At 41.5% G+C, this 21,232-nt stretch overlaps 1 protein-coding gene across 2 annotated transcripts in view; it reads right to left on the reverse strand.

Annotated features, from left to right (window-relative positions):
- IFFO2 (intermediate filament family orphan 2) overlaps nt 1-21,232 on the reverse strand; it is a 43,727-nt gene that overhangs the window by 17,356 nt on the left and 5,139 nt on the right. For both annotated transcript variants that reach the window (XM_087755162.1, XM_087755161.1), the window contains exons 2-3: nt 561-621; nt 172-267 (exon numbers count right to left, since the gene is read on the reverse strand). In XM_087755162.1, coding sequence (XP_087611288.1) covers nt 172-267; nt 561-621 — 157 coding nt within the window. The remainder of the gene's footprint in view (nt 1-171; nt 268-560; nt 622-21,232) is intronic.

The following is a 21,232-nucleotide window of genomic DNA, read 5'->3' on the forward strand; positions in this document are numbered from 1 at the left end:
AGGGGGAAGGGTGATCTGTCTGATGCATTAGATCATAAAGGCAGCCATAATGCTAACTACAAAGCAGCACTCACTAAGACCATAACCTTTTTATGAATGAAGCCATTTGCATGACACACACATTTCACAAAGGCAGTGGGAGTTGGCCGCTCTGCTCGCCAGTGTACTTACATCACTCATCAGACCCTTAAAGACCACAAGTTCTGCTTTCAGTCTCTCAATCTTTTCATTTAACTCCTCCTGGAGAGCTTCCGCTTCCTGCGCCTCCTGCAAGAGAAAACACACAAAGAGCTAAGAGGTAATAGGCCAACATAGCCTTCCTCACTTAACCTGAGCAGGGCTGATAAGGCATGTCACCACCCCCACGGTGCACTTTGCCAGAACCTTCAGCACCTTCCTGCTTCAGCTTCCAAACATTAATGCTATTCTCTACCGTACGGCAACGCGGTCAGCCGCTCCAGCTAGAAGAGAGTTTATTTAAACAAATTCAAATAATTACTAGCGTACTAAAAAGTGTGGAGAAAACCTATACCTTTCAATACATACTACTCAAAACTTACCTCTCGCAAGGTTTCTACCATAGATTCCAGACTCACTCTTCTCGTCAGTTCCTCTTCCCATCTGAAAGACAAGATTTGCAGGCAAAGTGTTAACTGTTGAGAAAAGCAATTTCCCCCCCCCCCCCCCCCCAAATCACAAGTCTTCTGATAGCTGTAGGATGATGACAGTTACTTGAAATGTAAAGCAGATGGTCCCCCTCACTTGTACACTCTCAAACCAGTAGCATTAAGTCTGTGAGAGAATAAAAGCTAAATCCACCTTCACTGGGATCAGTACTCCTCCTGCTCTCCTATGCAATATTCGGTTGCAAATAAGGTGGGAAATCTTCAGTGCAAAAAAAAAAAAAAAAAAATCAGTTGAAGGTAAGTTATCCGAATCAGCAGTCTTACTATTTATCTGTTCGGTCGAATCGATTCATATGTTTATGTGCCTCCTACATCAAAATCCTCAATAATCTACATGCCCCAGTCATTTCCCAACACTACAATGGCAAGCAGAGTGCTCAGACAAGCATCCCTGAATGCAGGGTATATACACTCACTGCTGCTGCAGTACTGAAAGGGTAGAAGGAATTACAGTTACAAACTGCATAATTAAACCTCACACTACAAGCATCATTATGTTTGTGTTCATTATTGGATTAAGTGTAAAAATATCCGGCAGTTCCTCTTTTTAAGCACCGCAACCCCTTAAAGAGCAAAACCTGGTATTTGACAATACTAACTCAAAAGCGAAGGTTCTTGAAAACGTGACGATACACTTCCATATGTACGGATATGGTTTGAGTTTGGGGCGGAGGGAGAAAGTAAGATGTGTGCCACTCTTTTTGAATGGGCAGTAGAGCCACACGGGACTCGCCCAGACTATTACAACAACCGGAATTACACCCCTGGCAAGGAAACTTTGGATACCACCCGATTAAAAACAATCCCATGAACGTAACCTCCAAGTACTATCATGATAATTTCTGTTGCCACTTCAACACTTTTTATAGTTTAACTGAAAATGGCAAACCATGGGCCCAGAAATCTATTAAATCAAAGCATTCTTGAAAACGCATGGTTAAATCTGCCAAAGCACATCGTTTCATCCTATTTTCAAATCCACAAAGAAATCTGGTGATGGCTAGATTGTGGGCTATTCCCATTGAGGCAGCTGATTTGATGCATACGTAATCACGGTGCTACTCAATACACCTCTGCATTCAAAGCGCAAATTTAATCCCATCTGCAATGGAAGGCAGGGCAGACCGTTTCAGCAGGAAAGGACGCAGGCAGGCACGGCGGTATTGCAGTTTGCCGTCTTCAGGCGCGACTGGAGGCACCTGAACGGGTTACAACTTAATGCAGCAGCAGCAGCTCCGACGAGCGCAGTGCCAAGATGACACGCTGGCTACGTCCGCTCCTTCCTGCTATTGTGGTGCAGGAATATCCAGCATAACAGCGTGCGAATTCTCCATTGTACAGCTGAAGTTTGATTTATGCAGGAAGACTTCTTGCGCATCTTTTTTACCAGCAACCATTTACTGCCAAGCAGAGTAAAATATTTAGGCCGAAATTTGCATTTGTCATCAAATGTTTTAGTTTGTATTTCCATATCCTATTTGTTTTTTGACTACTAATGACACGTACATTTCTATAAAAATAGTAACTTCATTTTTCAGATTCTAATATTAAAGTCAAGAAGGTGAAATCAATTAAAGCAGTCAATTATACTCGCAATCTGTAAGATGGTCTCCTTCTGTTACAGAAGGAGTGTTGCATGGCTTTAATCATTCCTCCTGGTCTTTCTGCCAGCAGGCTGTCATTTATGGATGGAAGTCAAGCAGACATTGCAAAAATTGATATGCTGCTTCTCAAGGTTTTAACTGTTGAAATGAGGAATACTGGCTGCATTCAGGTTATCCCACTGTATTATTTGCATCCCCACAGTACGCTGTGCATTCTGCAAGAAAAGGGTTGTATTTTTGGAAAACGTTATCTGCATATTTTTACTGACTATGCCAAAAGCTAGCAAAAAGGATTAGCATTCCTCCCCAGCAGTTCAGCCGTTCTGGGCAGCTGCCAAAATTACGCATCCCAAAGTCTGCTCAGACTAACCTTCCTCATCCTGCAGAAATTCCAGTAGTTCCATTTCTTTCCTTTGTGCCAGCTAAAGTGCATTTTGCAGAACAGCAATTTACAGCCCTAATTCCCTTCCATCAAACTCAAGACGGTATCTTCAAGAGGAAAAGGATGCCTTCTCTTTTACACACATACACACCCTCCCCGCAATTTCTGTGTTTCTCTTTAATTATAGGAACAATGAAACAATCAGGTAATTTTTAACCAAAAAGTTCATGCCTAACAGAAGGAGATTTACGCCGGACTGATAGTAAGGGTCCTGCTAACCAGTAGTATCACATTCTGAACCTCAGAGCGCATTTCTCCCACCCACTACCAAGCTGATTAACCTCATTTAACAGCTAAAAATGCCAATCTTACTTTCTCCTCACACTTAAACCTTAGACTCTTTGTAGCGAAGAGAGGAAGACGACGGATGGGAAGGTAGAGGATGACAATGGAGCAGAGGATTAATTCTCCGTTTAAACTTCCAAGGAAGTGAGACAATCGAAAGCTTGCTCATTCATATGATCATCCTGTATCTGCTGTAACACACAAGGCTTTAAAAGGGACCTTGGCAGCTGTGCTACTACACGCTCCAACAAACGTAGTGGGAAGGAGTCCGCATGCCACTGAGATGATGCTGACTACTTAGGCTCTGACATCTTTAATATTCAACGTACTCTGAATTATTTTCCCAGTAATCAATATTTTTCTCTTCAGTTCCCATCTAAAAGCAGAAGTCATAGCCTTCCACAAGTCTTAATCCCAGCAGGCTGTGGATGCCCTCTGCTCCTTAGCAAACAGAACCAGTGACACCATTTGCGTGTGCAGCCTAAAACATCGATGAAAGGGACCAAAGCCCGGTCTCCCTTCACCTCGAGGAAGAGGAAAACACCACCTGATTAATCACCTCCGCAGCCGAAGCAGAGCAGACAGGCAACTCCTTTGCTGGATAACCACAGGAGAAGCAGCGGCAGGAATGACCAGGACTATAATACCCAAAAGGGAAATGGCCGTACACACTATAAGCTAAAAAACCCACCAGCCTTCACATATTTGCTGCAGTTTATTAACTAGCCAGCTGCTCGTGCTGCTCTCAAATACACTTATTTCTTGGCGCAGATGCATCAATTGCTATGATTGCCAGCTGTATCCAAAAATCCTTTTTCTGACCCAGAAAGGCAAACGTTGCCATCTAAATCTACCAGACTTCAGGTTATATTTTCAGTTATTTCTTTAAAAAAAAAAAAAAAAAAGGCAATATGAATTTCAAATCTAACCAAGCTTTTTTCCTTCTTTCCCACTTTCGAAGGATGTTTTAGTTCCAACCAGAACCTAGCCACCCCCCAAATAAAGGGCTAGTCTGAATTTTGGAAGCTATGGATCTATTCCCCTTTTACCAGATGTGACGCACTACATTCCAGCAGCATTCAGTCATTGCAGCTTCAGGCCCCGAACTACTTCTGCAGTCCTGTCTTACATAGCTTAGAGGAGAACAAAGGATGCTGGCTTTCTTTAACGGGAATAGCTACGTTAGGAGGATATTAGACAAACAAAACACATGAATAGTCAGCTAGGATTAACATTGCTTAAAGCTGTGTTCTTGTAAAGCTGAGTCACACCGCAAACTTGTGTGTTTCCTTTGAAACTGGAAGAGTAGCTACCAGTTCACCGATACTAACATCTGCTCCTACACCAAAGAAAGCCGACGGAGACATCTCAAGAACCGGATAATGTCCCTTAAAAGCTTTTCTAAGTTTTCAAGCCTTAATGTTCATGAAATTACGCTGAGCAGTCTATGTTGACAGGGCAAGCTTCAAATCACTTTCCTGCTCCCCGAATGCCTGCGTCAATGGACACAGCATCCTCCTTTCTTCTCTCCCAGTATCATCGAGTCAAGTTTAGGAATACAGACCTGTGAAGAGAACTGCCTACAGGGGCAGAGTCACAAAACCTCTTTAGGACAGAAAGTTAGTTTTAGAGAAGTTTGCCTTTCCAAAAATTGTTCAGTAATTTTCTTTTTAAAACCCAGGATTTTCAGATGCGAGTACGGTATTTAGACAACAGACAACGTGCTTACAAAACAGGCCAGATATGAACCTACTGTTTTAAATATGTTTTTGCTTAAGACAGAAAGGCACGAGTAGACCAGCTGAGAGTTAATGATGCCTGATAGTATCAACTGCACTATTTCTTTCATTAAAAATATCCCTCCCTCAAGGAAGCCAATACTCCTCAAATAACATTTAATGGCAATACATTTTTTCTATAAGAAAAACTCTTTAGGAAGACAAGACTCTTCGTCCTGGTAGTTTTATACCGAGTCACGCAGAGAGGAAAACCACCAAACAGAAAGAGAACAACAGGAGACATTTACAGTGGCCTAAGCTTCTCCCCTGGCATTCTCTCAGGTACTGACTCTGAAGCTTTTCACTCTGTTCGTTATTGTTGGAGCGCCTTCCCATCAGTTTGCAGGGAGAAAAGCAGTAACAGAAAGGAAAACCTAACAGCTCTTGAGTGCCTAAGTCCGCAACAGGAAATAAAAGTGTTAGCTTGAACGACGACTATAAAATGCCCACGAAAATATTAACAGCTAACGATTCCTGAAAACATAAACATACTGAACAGATGAACTGTTGGTGCTACTCCAGGGAACAGGATAATTGGTTTTTCTTGCACGCTAAGACACCACTTTTCCATTTTTGGCACGAGATGCACCCAGCCTTGCTCATCTGTTGGATACGAAGCATCTAAGATGCGTTCTCTGATGTACCACACCTGCAAGAAGATGGAAGAAAACACCCATGCCATGGCAGGACCAAGTAATTACACCTCCGGCGCTGCCCGGGAGGGTTCGTGCTCTGCCGTCACAGGTTAGAGCCAGGTCTTTGTGCTCCCGTTCCTTTGCGGCAGCACTGCTTGTTCTCTTGCGTGTTGGGATCTTTTTGACGCCCATACGTTGTTTACAGGAACTGCAAATGGCAAGGCGTACTGCACTGCTCACCAGCGCTGGCATGAGATTTAACACTTAACATGCACAAGCCTAACCGATTTAATCATTTCGCATTACTCATGGTCTTTACGTGCCGCCTTCTCGCTGTGGGACTGTAGTAACATGCCCACTAATCCCCTCTCCAACACCTAGATAATAACTATCAACATTACAGTTTATAACTCTGGTTATTATACACTGATTTCATTTGAATTGACTGAACGGCCCATCAGATGTACAAACTTATATTCCCACAGAAAAGGATCCACAGCCCAATCCTGTAATCGGCCAAGACAGAAATTTGGGCAGGGCGTGCTGTTTGAGAGAAACACGCTGTGGTTGTTTGCGATAAGAAAGCATCACATTCAAGACTTTCTGGCCAGATGTAAAGAAACCTTTATGATACTAAAACTCTGCTGTAGCATCGGTCTCTATTTAACCATTTGCAATGGCATTTCTTAATTGAGAGAAGAACCTACATCTGCAATCTCACTAAACCATTCCCGATACAAGAAGGCAGTCTGGGATTGTAAATACAAATAGCCATCTGCATCTTTTCATTCGCTCAAAAGAACTGGACCATGCAAGATGGATTTCATTTTTAAAAAAACTTCTATGAAGCGTTTATTTTGTTAAGCAAAGGGGAAAAAAAAAAGAGACAATGCACCATTCTCTCGCTTTTAGACTCCTTGCTTAAGAGATGATTTTCCTATCCAGTCTTAGTTTAGCACTAAATTAGATACAAGGTCGCATTAAGCAATTAGCTTATTCACAAATGCTACCTCTTGTTTAAGTGAGCATTTTTAAAATGCTGTAATATGGGGATTCTTCCAGATTATCCTGAGCACAGACCATTTTGATCCCACATGCCCTGACTTCTTATTGAAGCAAATTAAATGTTAGTTGATGGGCTCCATGTAAAACGTATTAATTTAATGTGAACGTCTGATTCCATTAAAGCCTGGCTGTAACACAACAGCAGCGGCACTCCTGAGTGAAGTCATGTTTCTTGCCTGTTGCAAGCAATATCCTCTGCACAAAATCTCTTTGCTAGAAGTCAGTCATTGCAGCATCGAACTTCCCAAACATCAGAGCGACAGAAGGGTGCGTATCCTTGAAGCTGCAGCAATGGTCTAGATGATAGAGGTAAAAATCACTGCATAGCAGAACTTGTACCCTTTGCACTGTCAACACTTGGGTGTTTCATTATAAGGAAAAGGTTTAGTACTAAAGTCCTACTCTAGACTCGTGCTCTACTTAAAACAGCATGCAGGCCTTTGAACAACAGCAATTGCTTGTGAAGAGAATTACTATAAGGACTTACTATACAGAAAAACGCTGCATAATTACGCCTCCCGATTACATACACCTGGAAAGATGTTCCAGCCTGTTACTGGAACCACAATAAATCACCTGCAAGTTCATTTGCGTTTTGTTCCTGACCACATGAGGTGTTTAAACAACAGCCACACGTAACATCACAAGAGTTCAACAACTTCAAGTAGAAGCAACAGCCATGCCTGCATTCCTATATAAAGAAAATTATGGTGCTTTTAATACATTAGGAGAATCCACATATAATTGTGCAACGTTCACAGCAACATTAAACACGGCTTAAGCTACACAGCTACAAGTCATACGCTCCTGCATGACTTATTCTTGCAAACAACACTGCGCTAAGTAAAGGCCAGTTTTAAATCTAAGGTGTCTTTTGATGCTTGGATAAGCTTTGGATGTCTCCTCTTGTGCTTGCACCCAGCCCCAAACATACAAGCCCATTAACAAAGACACAAGATACTTATCCAAAATAGGTCTAACGCAGCGGGTGAGGCTGCTGTTGGGTGTTTTCACAATATTTTCTACAACTTTCTGACAGAGAGAGCACCTAAAAGGTCTCCTGTCCTTGCAAAAGAAAAGCGCCAATTATGAACTGCAGTTATTTTCAGTCTCACAGCTAACCAAGTGAAGAAGAAAAATCCTTGAGAGTCTTCCATTTACCGGTACATCCAAGGCTATTAGTGTTGGTAGTCTATTTCCACATCACATTGTAGCAAATTCATGCTGCCTTAAAAGAAATAATGATTTTTTTTTCCCACTGTACGTAGATTGAGAAATAGGGTAAAACAGATAAAGCCATCAAGCTCACTGCTGCCCAGCTTTCACTTTAAGTAAGGCCACATTCAGAGACCCATCTTCCCCGACTGTCTAACTGCTCTTGACTGAAGAGCTTGGATTCAGCCTGCTTTCAGAACACGGAGGTGCTGGAGCTCTGACCTGACCAAGTGCCATGCAAAGAAGTCTTTTATTTTCCCTCGTGTTTAACACCTAATCAGCACCCTGGTTCCTAAGCCATTCTGCAGGAGCGAGTCCAGAACTTCTGCAAGTAGCTAAGTTACTTTCATTAGAAAGAAAAGTTTTGTACAGCTTCCTCTTTCCCCACATACTGCCCACTCTCTGCTTTTCTAAACCCATTTCATGTTCTTCTAAAGAGAAAGATCAGGCCCATGACAACAAAACCCAAACCTGCACATCACTGACCTGCCTATTCTGCACCTAGGAATGACTTTAAATATTGCTTAAGAGGTTAAACCTGTGAGATGTGTTGGACGCCACAACTCCTGCCAGCTCCTGAAATGAACCTGACCAGGTACGGCAATTCTTTTTAGTGTTGCACGCAAACTCGTAGCATCTTTACGTTTCTGCATTGCTCTTCTGCTGCTCCCATTCATCTCAGGCATAGGGAAATCATAACTGCTTTGGAGGAACGGAGCTTTTATGCTTTAAGGAGCAAAACCACAAAAGGCCTCTGTCTATTCAATCTTTATTTATGAAGTATCCATACTCTAGAATCGGAGTATAATTAAAAAAAAAAAAATCCCATTTTATCACTAGTGTCCTCCACACCTTAAACCGTTGTGCTGATCACAGGAACACAACCACTTCCTGCAGCCTGCAGAGAAATGATTTCTGGTTAGTCATAACCTGTTCTGGCTGATAAGATACCATCAGATTGCGAGCTCTCGGAGCAGGGCTTACGATGTTTTATTCATGATATGATAGCTCATACGATAACTAGTAATTCTAACACATAAGGTAAACTAAACACTACTTTCTGTATCCTCCTCTTATGTTTGTCAGCATGTCAAGGTAGATTTACAAATTTGTGCCCGAGCTGGCCCAGCAACCACAAACACAAGAAATAATAGATCAGGCTGCATTTACTTCTCAGCACAGAGCGGCGGGCACTGACAGGCTGCAGCAAAGCACTGCAGGCAGAATTAACGCTAGTTGTATTCCCCTCAGCACCAGCAACTTAAATTCATTTTTCACTCCTGTCAAAATCTGCGTGATAGTGTTTACAACCCTTGAACAAATATACGTCTCTTAAGCATGAACAAATAATTCTGCAGTGTGGATCTATTGCAGTTTTTGACCGCTGAAATGCAGTTTTTTTTGCTAGGTATAGCAGACCCCAGGGAAGGGGAGAGGGATTTGTTCAGTAACATGAGAAAGCAGGGACTGCCTGCCTTCCATTTTCCAGTAAGCTTAGCGGTGACTGCAGCTAGCCCAGAGCTGTTTCTAACAAAAGAGCCTTGTGAAAAAAGCAACTTGGCCAAACGCAAGGCCTACAAGTTTGGCCTGTGGACTTGCTTTGGGGGGGTTAAGGATTTACTCTGTGCAATAAAGGAAAAGCAGCCAAGAGAGCAAGGGAAGGACAAAACAGTCTACAATTAGAAAAATACCAATAGCTCAAGACTAGGCAAAGACTTAAGAAGCGGAGAGGGGGAAAGTGTGCAACACAGAAGAGGAACCGCTCCAAAGCCTACCTCTAGGAAGTTCCCCACTGCAAAAGGGAAATGTTATGATGAACTTCAAACTTCCAATTACTGAGACCAGCCCAGAGTTTTACTGAGACAGCCTGACAGCTATCAGAAACGTATCATAGACATGTGAGCTGCAAAACAATTCAATTAGCTAGGATATCAACTACTAGCAAGCTGCTCTTCGTCATTAAGACAGGCAACTACTATTGCCTATGCCAACAGGAGGCTCAATTTCTGCAGTCAGTCTGAATTCAGCCCGCTGCTGGGGAGCGGGCCCTTCCAGCGCCACGGCTGTGCCTCCAAGATACCTGCAGGAACATTTTATTCTGAAAGGAAACGTCAGACAGACGGTTTGCTTAACGTGTCAGCTCTGATTCCACGAATATGATACAGTCCACGCATGGCACAGTAAATATGATTAGGTCTTAACGATGAAACGTGGTAAGATTCATACCCAAACACCCATTTGACATAGATCAATATAGCATGACACTTTTGGCAAGACGACAATCAGAGCACTGCGTTTTGGACTGCTTTTTAACTCAACTGTGCAGAATTAAGTAATCTTTGTAAATATTTTATTGTAGCCTAAGTAGCTACATCATCAGTTTTCCTGGGACAATGCTCAGATTCTCAGTTCTCTTCCTCTTGCATCAATTAAGTCCACGGCATTTCCCCCATTTTGTAGGTATATCCGCTTATTTTTTTTCCTTTCGCTCTCTCTCTATATTTCTATCAACAATAAAAAGGAAATTTAATAAGATGGACACATCCTGATTGCACTGTATCGGAGAACAGCATCGTACTTCCAAGGCCGTTTCCCATGCTGCTATTCTTATTTACCTCCGACAGGTCTCACGCTGCTGAAGAGCATCCCTTGTGCCAGCAACCCACCGACCAGCACAATTACAAAACAGAGAGGAAAAGGAGAACTCGAGCAACTAACACAATTGGGAAGAAATCCCATTTCTATAGAGATCACAGCAGCGGTCTCAAAAGCCATCGTACTATACTCTCATTTTTAGCTCATGGCCGAGTCCATGCTCGCGTCAGTTCTGTCTGGTCAAACTGTTTTCTAGAAAATAGCAGCGCTATGCTCATTTCTACACATCAATACGGCAAAGCCTTATCTCATGTGCCACTGAAGTATAGAGAAGAGCTCTGCGTACTCTAGGCCTGCAGAAGACAACTGCAAGCGCAGCTTATGAAACAGCCAAGGCAAAGAACATTACATTCCTGTAAAACCCTTGTCGTAACTGCAGATAAAGTAATTACTCTGACTCATTTTGAAACAGGTGATCTGAAAAGCACAGGATTACATTACTGTATAGCGCTGCTAGCTACAAGTTAATTATCAAATACCGAATTTCCATGTAAGGAAATCTCTGGCAAACATTAACTACTACAAACCTCATGCATTAAAGACAGATGACCATGTATACACATTTATTTTACAACGCTGCCTATCAACAAGCTGCAATTTTATGGTATTTAGTATGTCAAACATTCAGGTGTTTTGTTCTAACACTTTGGCACAGGCATACATGTAAAATTGCTGTAAAATTAATCCAAGTAAACTCACTATTCCTGACTAACGACCATCCTCTTAGAAGAAAATGTTACCGAAATACAGCGACTGATGCTATAAAACTTAAGTGAGGGACAAAGAACAGAACAGAGACTATGAGCCTGAAGAAAAGTATTGACTTTTTTGGGTTTTTTCCTTCCTGCAAAAAATCAAAAAGCTGCCCATGACTCTCTACTCCTTCTGAGAAACTGCTTTATGTTTATCTACCCACCCATGGTATGGCAGGGGGGTTAAATTTCATTATGTGGGTCTGACGGACACGTACAGGCATCTCTGAACAAATGAGAAGCAGAAGTTGGACATCTTGAAGTCGTTTTTTTGCTAACCTTGCTATAGCAGGGCAGGAAACAGTAGCCCATCCAGTGCTTTTAAATCATATTGCAATTATTGCATAGACTATTCATCATCTCAAATTCTTTTGGTCAACATACAGAAATAGCCCGGTACAAGTGCTAATGTGAGAAACTTGTAGAATTGCAGTCTCCTGCACTGAAAAGGTCAGAACAAGCTTCCAGAGACCCTGCGCAGACAAAGGGGAGCCTGCGCGAGGAGCGCGAGCTGTGGAACACAGTATGCTATTATCCGGCGTCCCAGTAAAGCCATGTGATTGCTTTGGACAGCTCATCTCCAACATCCACATCATTACGGAAATAAATACAGGCTACAGCAGAACAGAACGGAGTGAGAAAAATTTCTCCTGCAAATTGGAAGTTGGGTTGTTTAGAAGGGAGTTACCAACAAGACTTCAATGCTCAGTTTCAGCATCGAAACTGCACAATGAAAAGGGATTATTATAACTGACTCATGTAATAATCACAGAAAAATCCATCCATTGTTTAGGGAAACTTAAAAATTGCTTAATGCTCTTAATTTGATCAAATATATTTAAACAGCAGAAGATAGGCACCAGCACGCCTGTCCCAGAATCTGAAGCTTCACTGGCTTCAAAGAATAAAACAAAATTAAAAAAATAAATAATAATTTAAAAAAAAAAAAAAAATCAATCTTATTCCAGTCCTTCAATACAGTTTTAATAGTTTGCTAAGATGCAAGACTACTAACATGAGTACTTTCGGAAAAAAACTCCACGCCATTGTAAACCGCACACTAGATAGCGTTAAGCAACTATTTGCAATAAATAAAAGCTTTCTGCAGCTTGCCACCAAATACGACCTTCAGCTCCTCTCCTCCATGCTAAAAATTGAACTAGTGATCTGACCTCGATATACTGTGGGTTCTAAAGCGGGGGGCCCATCCTGTTTCTCTTCTCCCTAGTGCACTCACTTCAAACTCAGTCTTTTACCTCTGCTTCAGCACATTAATTTTAGAGGAGTAATATAAAATACCCATTAATAAATCTAACAGGTCAGTAAAAGTATTACCAGCACATGTGACCAAGTCAGACTTTGACATGACTTGTTTCTGAGGGCAAGCACCCCAAAAGCTTCCTAGCTTCTACATCAAATCCAGTACAGGAGACTTGAGCTGATTTTCAAGGTTCTCCCTCTAGTCTTTAGCAGCACAAGAAGACTCCACATTTTTCCACAGATAACTGTATTCCCCTTTCCCTCACCTTTCCTTTTTTTTAACCCCTAATTCTCAGTTCTCTTTCCCATCTTTTATCCCCAGAACGCAGGAGACACATCAAGAGCTGATAAAAATATTACTATGGAGGAGGGCTTTTGGGCGGGAGGAAAAAGAATAAGAAAAAGAAAGCATACAGTAAAACAGATTTGAAATCTACTTATAGTCAAGAACGCTTACTGTAACAAAGGAGTATAATTCTATATAGTTCTAGCCTTGAAGCAACTTTAAAAAGATGTCACAGAAGCGTGCTCTAATATACACCATCACCATTTTAAAAATACATTTGTATTTTTATGGTGCTCAGGACATTTCACTTGTAATTTCTCACCTCCTACTGCTGCTAAGGACTCTTAGCAAAATGCAGACACCTCGCCAGAAGTCTGGCAGCTGAGGAGACAAGTAGTTACAGAAAAGATTTAAAGCCATAATAAGATCTAACGCTAAGCTGTCGGAAAGTACAGGCAAACTTCTGTGGCATGAATTTCCTTTCTATTTTCTATAAACACCTAATGAAAGCTTTCATGAATGTCCTCCTGGAGGCTGCCAAGTTAAAATAGTGCATTATCTCAGCTGATGCACATGACTACTTGGAAGATTCTTACATCACAGCTCGAAGAGAAGCAATCTAGCAGGCTTTTAACTACATGAAATTTTTCCCATGTAGGGTGAGGATTATTTCTTTTCAGAACCGCCTTATGACTTCAGGGCAATTTGCTCTGAAGAGGAAAACCTGGATGTTTTGAGCACTGCCATGGCACTGTGGGTCTCCTGCTCTCCGGACGCAGCAGGGATTTTCTGGCACTGGAACATTTACGCTCATGTTGAGTCTGTGGGTTTCAAGTTGAGTTCCACCAAACGGATCCCCAGCTAGATCTCTTGTGAAGAGGGGTTTGCACAGTAAGCCAGCGTGAAGCCCAGTAATACTCTGGAAAGCAAACCAAGGATATCTGCCTGATTTCCCCAGTTAACAGCTGAAAAAAATCCTAGTTAAAACTGATAGCCTTTCTGAAGGATCGCTTCCAGGAATACATCAGACTAAATAGCATGTGTCGCATTTGGGCTAGCTGGTGACCTTAAAAGAAAAAGAAATACGTCACTGGCATGGCACAAAATGATTAGAGACAGCACCCCTTTCAACACCTACTGCAATCAACTAACACTTGAACCCCACCTCCTTTTCAACAGATATTCCCACCTTCTCTCGTTTCAGTATTCAGGCAAATCCATTTCAGGGAAAAACTGCTCCATTCCTGTAAAGAAATACTGAACTATGTAATGAAATGTACAACTAGCTAAGCTTAGCTGTTAGAACGTAACCTGTACTAAGCTCAAAACACTGGTATTTTAACATCCTCTCACATAAAAGGTCTTCATTTGACTTAGTGATTTCATGAGTAGATGCTTTCTACATATAGCCATTCCCTTCGCCTGCCATGCTGTAACCACCCTGCTCTTACCACCTCCAACTAATTCTGGAAGGCTCTGATAAGACCGAGTGATAATAGATCGGGATTACTCTTCTGTGGAAAGGAACCAGAGATCCTGCTGGAATGTATTACCACAACATTTTTGTTCACTTCTGCAGTTCTTCAGCCTGAAATGCCAAGAATAAATGCAAGTTGCAGCTGAAGTGCTCATTGCTCTGCTTACCTTGTCTTTAGGTTTATCTCCCATCTGCCCTCCCTCTTCCTCCACATCCTTTAAGGACCAGCCTCAAAACAGAGCTAGAAGTCATCTTAACCTCTGCCCCAATACTAAATACTTTTACTGAACCATTAAAGATCAAGGGAACTGTTTGTTAAAACGAGATAATGCTTATCTGCTTTCAGGAGTCAGGAAGGCAGGTGGGATACATACCTAGTACCTAGCAAAGTCGCTCAAGAGTGCTCCTATATGCCCATTATTTTATCTACTTTTTAAGAGTTATTACCTATGTAAAGGTAAATATATTTAAGTGTAGCTTTTATGTGCAGTATCAGGATTCTAAGAACGCAAGTATTAACAAAGGGTAAGAAATAAACTGCTCTTCAAAGGCTCCTATGACACTTGAGGAAACACACAGTACTCCTCACACCGTCCTTCAAGAAACATAAGAAAGCTCACTCTGTTTAAGCTGCTTTAATCACTTCTACCACAATGGGCAGATTAATATAGTTTAGTATTTCTAGTTAATTATGGTGACTAGCCTTTACAGAATTACCATTAAACCACGGTGCTGTGCCATTTACATGGAAGCGAATTAATAAAGATGACAGCTAGGAGGATATAAAATTCAAGATTAGGCATTTTTAAATATTTGTACAAAGGCAGATCCATCTTAAATTCACACAAACATAACAGTTGTTTTTGCTGTCTCGGTTGCATAAATTTCCAAGAACATAATTGTTTAGCACTTGAATTCACGGGCAAACAACGAAAAAAACCTTGATGAACATTGGCCCACGCTGCAACACCCTCGAAGATCCTAGCCCCAGACTTACAGAAGCCTCACCTAGTCTCTGACAGGGAGTAAGCTCAGTTTGCCTACTGCTGCAAAGAAAGTTGTAGTTAAGTTTTCACACATGAAATCCAATTTTAAGGCAGTCTGAAAGACTGCAAATTTTTATTGGGGGGAAGAGAGGAGGGGCATAAACTGCTGGCAGTGGCAACCTTGTGCTATTTACGGAGGCCAAGGGACGGACAGAGGAGTTCCAGTACAAACTTGGTTTTAACGCAGAAGGCCAGTGAAAAGGAGCAGAGTGACTGAGACGGTGACCTCATTCCCCTGCCTCTCGACTGCCCTACAATTACAGGAGAATTAGGCTGAGTCATGGACCCAAACCCCACCGAAATCAAAGCCCACTCAAGGAGAGAGCCATGCTAGCTCACCACGGGGAATAAATCCCTGCCCACTGGTCTAGAGCCCTATCTCGTTGTGAATTTTATAGGAGAAAGATCAAACAGTAATTAATGCTTCATTGAACGCTGGAGAAAGAAAAAGGCTGTACATTTGAAAATAGGACGACGCCTCTTTCAGGGCTCAGTTCAGTGCATCAACACCTAGCTCAGAGCAATAAGGCCTACCTTGACATGACGACTGTAAGGCTCCTACGATCCCCTACATAAAATAGTAAGTAGAAGAGACAGTGAATTCCTCCCAGCCATTGGAACTTAACAGGGAAGAGTCTGAGTGCACTGCATATAAATGGATAGAAGGATCTAATGCCCAAAAAGGGAAGAGAAGCTATCAAGGAAAATGGGTTTATTTGCAGATTCATCACCTGCTGCCACCAGGAGCTTGCTGTCCTTCAGGGATAGTTATCACAAAATGAGCTTACTTACGTCCCATAGCCATTCTTGAAAGGATAAAATTCTGTACAGGATCTCTGCAAGTGGGACCTCATTCCCAGGGTCACTTTGTACTTTTTAACAAGAAAAGCTAGTCTCCCACTGACAACCGGCAGTTCTACGCTCTGGTTAAGAATACAGATTAGTGGAAAAACATTTTCCAGGGCATTAAGGAGTTCTTAAGTGCTTTGTACTCCCTTTTTTTCCCTTTCTTTAAAGAAAAAAAGAGAAAGAAAAAAAAAAATGAGGGTTTCAAAACCACATGGATGACAGAAACAGTCAAAGGTGAGGTGATTCTGGTATAGTCATTCAGGGAAAAAATTCAGCAGAAGAGTTAGGAACAGAATCCAGACTGCCCAGCGCTTCATCATACAGTCAGTGCTTTCCTAGAAAGGCTAGAGGGGGGAAATAAAGATTTTTTTCGTACCTGCAAGGGGGGAACTTTCTTGTAGCAGTTTTCGTGACAATAGCTTTTTGAACCCTTAAAATATTCCCATTACGATTCAATATTAATGCACCCATGCCATTCTACAGAACTATGTAAAATTACACCAATACCTAGTATTTTTGTTAACTAGATTTGACTTGTCAGGACTTGACAGCTATGATTGAACAGACATGGGCCTGCCAAATCTAAATTCTGTTCTCTGTATCAGAGAAAGCTTCATTTTAAAAAAGTGATGTATTTCTATTTTCTCCCTTGAGAGACATGCAGACAAATTTTACCTGTAAGAATCCAGACACAGAAATATATTTTCCATTGAAACCACTGATTTGGAATACATACTGAGCCAGGATCCCTTTGATCTCTAATTCCAGCATGAGTCACTGCATGGACTAAAGACATCTACCGTATTTAAGAGCAAAGGGGGATCCAGCCCTGTTACACATCATTGCTTCCTTCAACATCTCTGTGTTAATGAGCCATTGTAAAATTAGTACGTTTTCTTGCCCACATGAAGAGGACTAAGTTAATTCTTCCCTGGCATCCCTCTTTTTAGTACAGGATTTGTGAGCTGTCATGTCTTTCAGTCAATGCTGATCTCTGTTTACGTATACAAAACTCCCATACGTTTCAAAGCAAACGAAACTGGGTTTGTAATGCAGTGGCATACCTGTGTGTTGATAACCGTACAATACAGAACTTTATCTGAAGTTTACCTCTTCACAAAGGCTTTGTCGTTTCTATTCAGACTCGTGAAACCATTTAAGATTGGGAAATCAAAACATTTGGCTTGTCCATAGCACCAAGAGATTTGTGAAGTTACATGGAATTTAGGCTCAGGCTGTAACACCAAGTTTTGCTTTCAATTATATTTCAGTGCAAATTCAGAATAAATCCACTGAAACTAGCGTCAGATTGAAGATGAAACTTGGAGCCCCATAACTAGCAGCAGCAATGCGAGCCATCCATTCGATCACGCACAGCTAAAATCCTTCTCCAAAGCAGTGCACCTTGGTGGTTTCCAGACAGAAAAAGCCAAAAAAGGGACAACTGAGCATTTCTCCAGTGAGAACAAGCTCCAAAATGCAGCAGTGGGCTTGTTTTTGAAGCCGTGACACAGAAAGCAGACGTGACTAGGTTCAGTCCCAAAAATCTACTTGGGAGGGGATTCAAATTAACAATCTTTTGGGGGAAGCGGGATACATCGAGTCCAGCAGAACGCTTCCAAATTGAGTCCAGTAACCATCAAGTCACGTGCAGATGAGTTAGAGTGTGGAAATGCTTGAACAAAAGGCTGAAGAAATGCATCATCTGTGATTCACTTTCACACAGTAACAATGCAACTAGTCCATGTTCTGTGTCATTAACAAGCAGGACGCATCATTAATGGGCACAGAGCACCATTCTCTGCGAGCTCTCTTGATGCTCTCGCTATTGAAGTAGATCCAGAGGCAGAGTTGATGTCATGGATCAACACCACTCACAGCAAATAAAAGAGAAGAGAAAGATTCTTACACGCTTTAAGTTTTTTTAAACAAATGCTAATAATTTCATTTTTAAAAGGCTTTTGAAGCTAAGGACCTTGTTAATCCAACCATGGTACAAGTATATGCTTCCCACTTGCTGCAACACTACCAGAAAGTCACCGACATTTTCACAAACACCTAGCACGACCCGTGCAATCCAGGTAGCGCGCTAGCAGGCACTGTCACATCACCTTAGCTTTCTTCAAGCCTACTTTGAAGCAGAAAGATCTGATAAGAACTGTCTCTAGACTAGGCAACAGCCAGGGGTTATGAAACACCATATACATTACTTATTTCCTTGGCATCAAAACCAAATCCCACCCTCCTAAATGACTCCTCCTTAATCAGCAGGCACGGGCATCTCTAGCTCGCTAGCTACAGTCATTCACCTCTAACCCCAAACTAAGGCATTTTAACAATGTATTTGAAATTCAGTAACCTATCGGTGCGTCCAAGCTATCGCCATGCTACAATGATCTTATTTTTCCCACGTTTTAAACATATAATGAAGTGGAGATGTGTTCCTTCACTTCAGATGCATGGGTGGGAGGTACACGCGTGGAATTTGAGACAAACGTACCCAGGGTAATGCCAGCACGTGAGAACAGGCAGAGAGCACTCATACACAACTGGAGACAGTAAAACACAGAAAACACCTTACGGAAGCCAGGCGTACGGTGGGGTGGAGCAGAATGGAGTTTGAAAACTGGTTTAAAAGCACAGCTGTGCACTATATGATTTCCCTGTGCTTCGTTTACTAAGCAAAATCAGTCTTGCCCCATTTATTAGCTTTTATTACTTATCAGTTCAGGGTTCTGGGAACAAGATAATCTTTTAATTCGGAGTGGTCACAAGGCTGCAGAAGAGCTTCAGTTAGACTAAACAGCACATACATACATACTGTTAAGGTTTTAAGCTTTTTTAAAAAGACCAAACTGGGAGAAACCTCTTTCCATCTTGTACAAACCAAAAGGCTGGTCTTGCACAGTAAGATGGAGACTTAAACAGTAAAGATCAACATCCTGTGACTACTTCTAGCAAACTAAAAAAAAAATAAATAAATTTAGTCACAGAAAAGAATACAGAGGAAGCCAACGTAAGACCCGGCAGAGCATCACCACAAAACCTTAACCACAAAAAAGCAGCTGTTGAGCTGTACATGGGCTCGGTGCTTTCTTTAGCTACAAGCCCAGCACTCAAACTGCATTACTCCAACAAAAGCCTATGATTACAGATGATGAAGAGCTAGAAATAACTTGTTTCTGTGTTTGTTTTCACCTCAGCCCTAAATTGCGAGGGTCTTCAGAGATTATTTGGGTTTAAGATCAGAGGTATTTGGGGGGTTTTGCTCCCAGACCTACTCAACGCTTAAGCTGTGCTCTGAAAGGCTGTTATTTGCCTTCAGAAAGTCCAAAGCTTCCCACCATGAGTCACAGGAGGAATCAAACGGTAAATTCAAAATATACACAGAAAGTTCTGTGGTTCTCTTGCAACAGAAGAAGCTGTTCTTTGAAGAATACGGCACAGATCCTGGCCCGAGTTTCTCTGAAACTCTAACCACAACACGAGGTGGTGATTTTTCTCTCCACCACATCCAATCTAGTTCATCTGCAAATTCATTATTTTAATTAGAATTCAGAATTAATAGTTAGCCAAAGATAAAGTTCAGAATAAATAGCTAACTTGTACAGCTAAGAGTTATTTCAGATCAGTCATAACATATCTTGGCCCTCCCTGGTTGCTCCCATTACAAGCCAGTTTAAGTAAAGCACGCACACAGATTTATCTACTTAAATATTTAACAAAGTACAGCCCCAATCCCACTGTGGAGCCCTGTTAGAAAGCAGGATCAAAGGAAAATGTCCTCCTCTCCTTCCCAAACTTATCCTACATTACTCCAACCCAGAAGTCCCAGTTTCTAGCTATACCACGGAAAAAATTAAATACATCGGAGATTTGTTCGAGTGCACCGGATATTCACGTATATCGTAAATGCATGTCTTTGCAGGAGCATTTTAGAAGCAAAGATGGCATCATTTAAAGAAAAACATCTGACACCCAAACAAACATTCTTATTGTGCTTAATTTGCACAGCTCCAAGCAGTTCAGCTTTCCAACCAACAATTATAAGGGATGTGTATTTTTGTCACATGGCCAAGTTCTTTCACATTAGACAATTTTATCTGTTCTTCACAAAGAAAACTTACATCCTCTCAGTGCAAGTAACAAAGTCTTTTCAAGACCGAGTCGCCGGTTTCACCAGAGCGAGCATTTAACATCACACTTCACATCTCATAAGGGGTATCCAAAAATCTCTAATACCAGGCTGCATGAGTGCTTTGGAAGCAGTAAGGAATGCTAAATTTCAGTGAAAAGCCACATTGAAACATAACTACCCCTTTAAAACACAAAAAGAGAAATACCAGAATTAAATATATATATATATATATATATATATATATATATATATATATATATATATATATATATATATATGGCTTTACACAGAGACTGCATTATTACCAGCTCTGTAACCAATTGAAACACGGACAGAAGTCTAGCATGCTGGTTACATTCTTCTATAGGGATAAAAAAATTATTTGTTTTTTATTGGGTCTATGCGTAACATTTGCATCTTGTTACCACTGATATTTTAGCTTTAAAAGTTTTCAGACATTCCTCCAGGGCTTATCTTAAGCACATTTTTATTAAGTTCCCTTCTTTAAAAAAACGAGATCCAGTTAGTTTTGACGCGCATTGCCTTTGACAATGATAATCTTTGTCCTTTCCAGCTGCAGCAAATTTAAGATAATCTCTTTTTCAAGTGGACTTTATTAATCTTCCAAATGAAATACCATCCTGAGGTAAAACAATTATTTCCAGTTCAACCCTTAGTAACAGTTAAGTCTCTGCTGGAAAAGACGACCAACATCTGGCAGACTCAATATCTGCACCAATTAAGAACAATTTTGAAACCATAATATACAAATCTATTCAAGTGTTCAGACTAAAGCTCTCCACAGACTGATCAGCAGCCTTCTTGCAGCTAAAAGAAAAAAAAAAAAAGAGCAGGGAGAACAGGGAATGACTGGAGGAGGTTTTCACCGAGTCAGCAGATTCCGGCTGGCCACACGCAGCAGGATTTTGACTGTCATAACACACAGCGATGCGCTTAGATCTTCAAGGGAGATCTCCGTGCAAGGCTGGAAGCTGGAAGGTGAGGCACCTGGCCCGAAGGAGCCGCCTCTCGCCAGGTCTGTGCGCTGTCCTCAGCGTC

Source organism: Nipponia nippon, unplaced genomic scaffold (assembly GCF_047370975.1).
Source record: "Nipponia nippon isolate SJK-2023a ecotype South Korea unplaced genomic scaffold, ASM4737097v1 scaffold_19, whole genome shotgun sequence".
Classification (NCBI taxonomy): Eukaryota; Metazoa; Chordata; class Aves; order Pelecaniformes; family Threskiornithidae; genus Nipponia; species Nipponia nippon.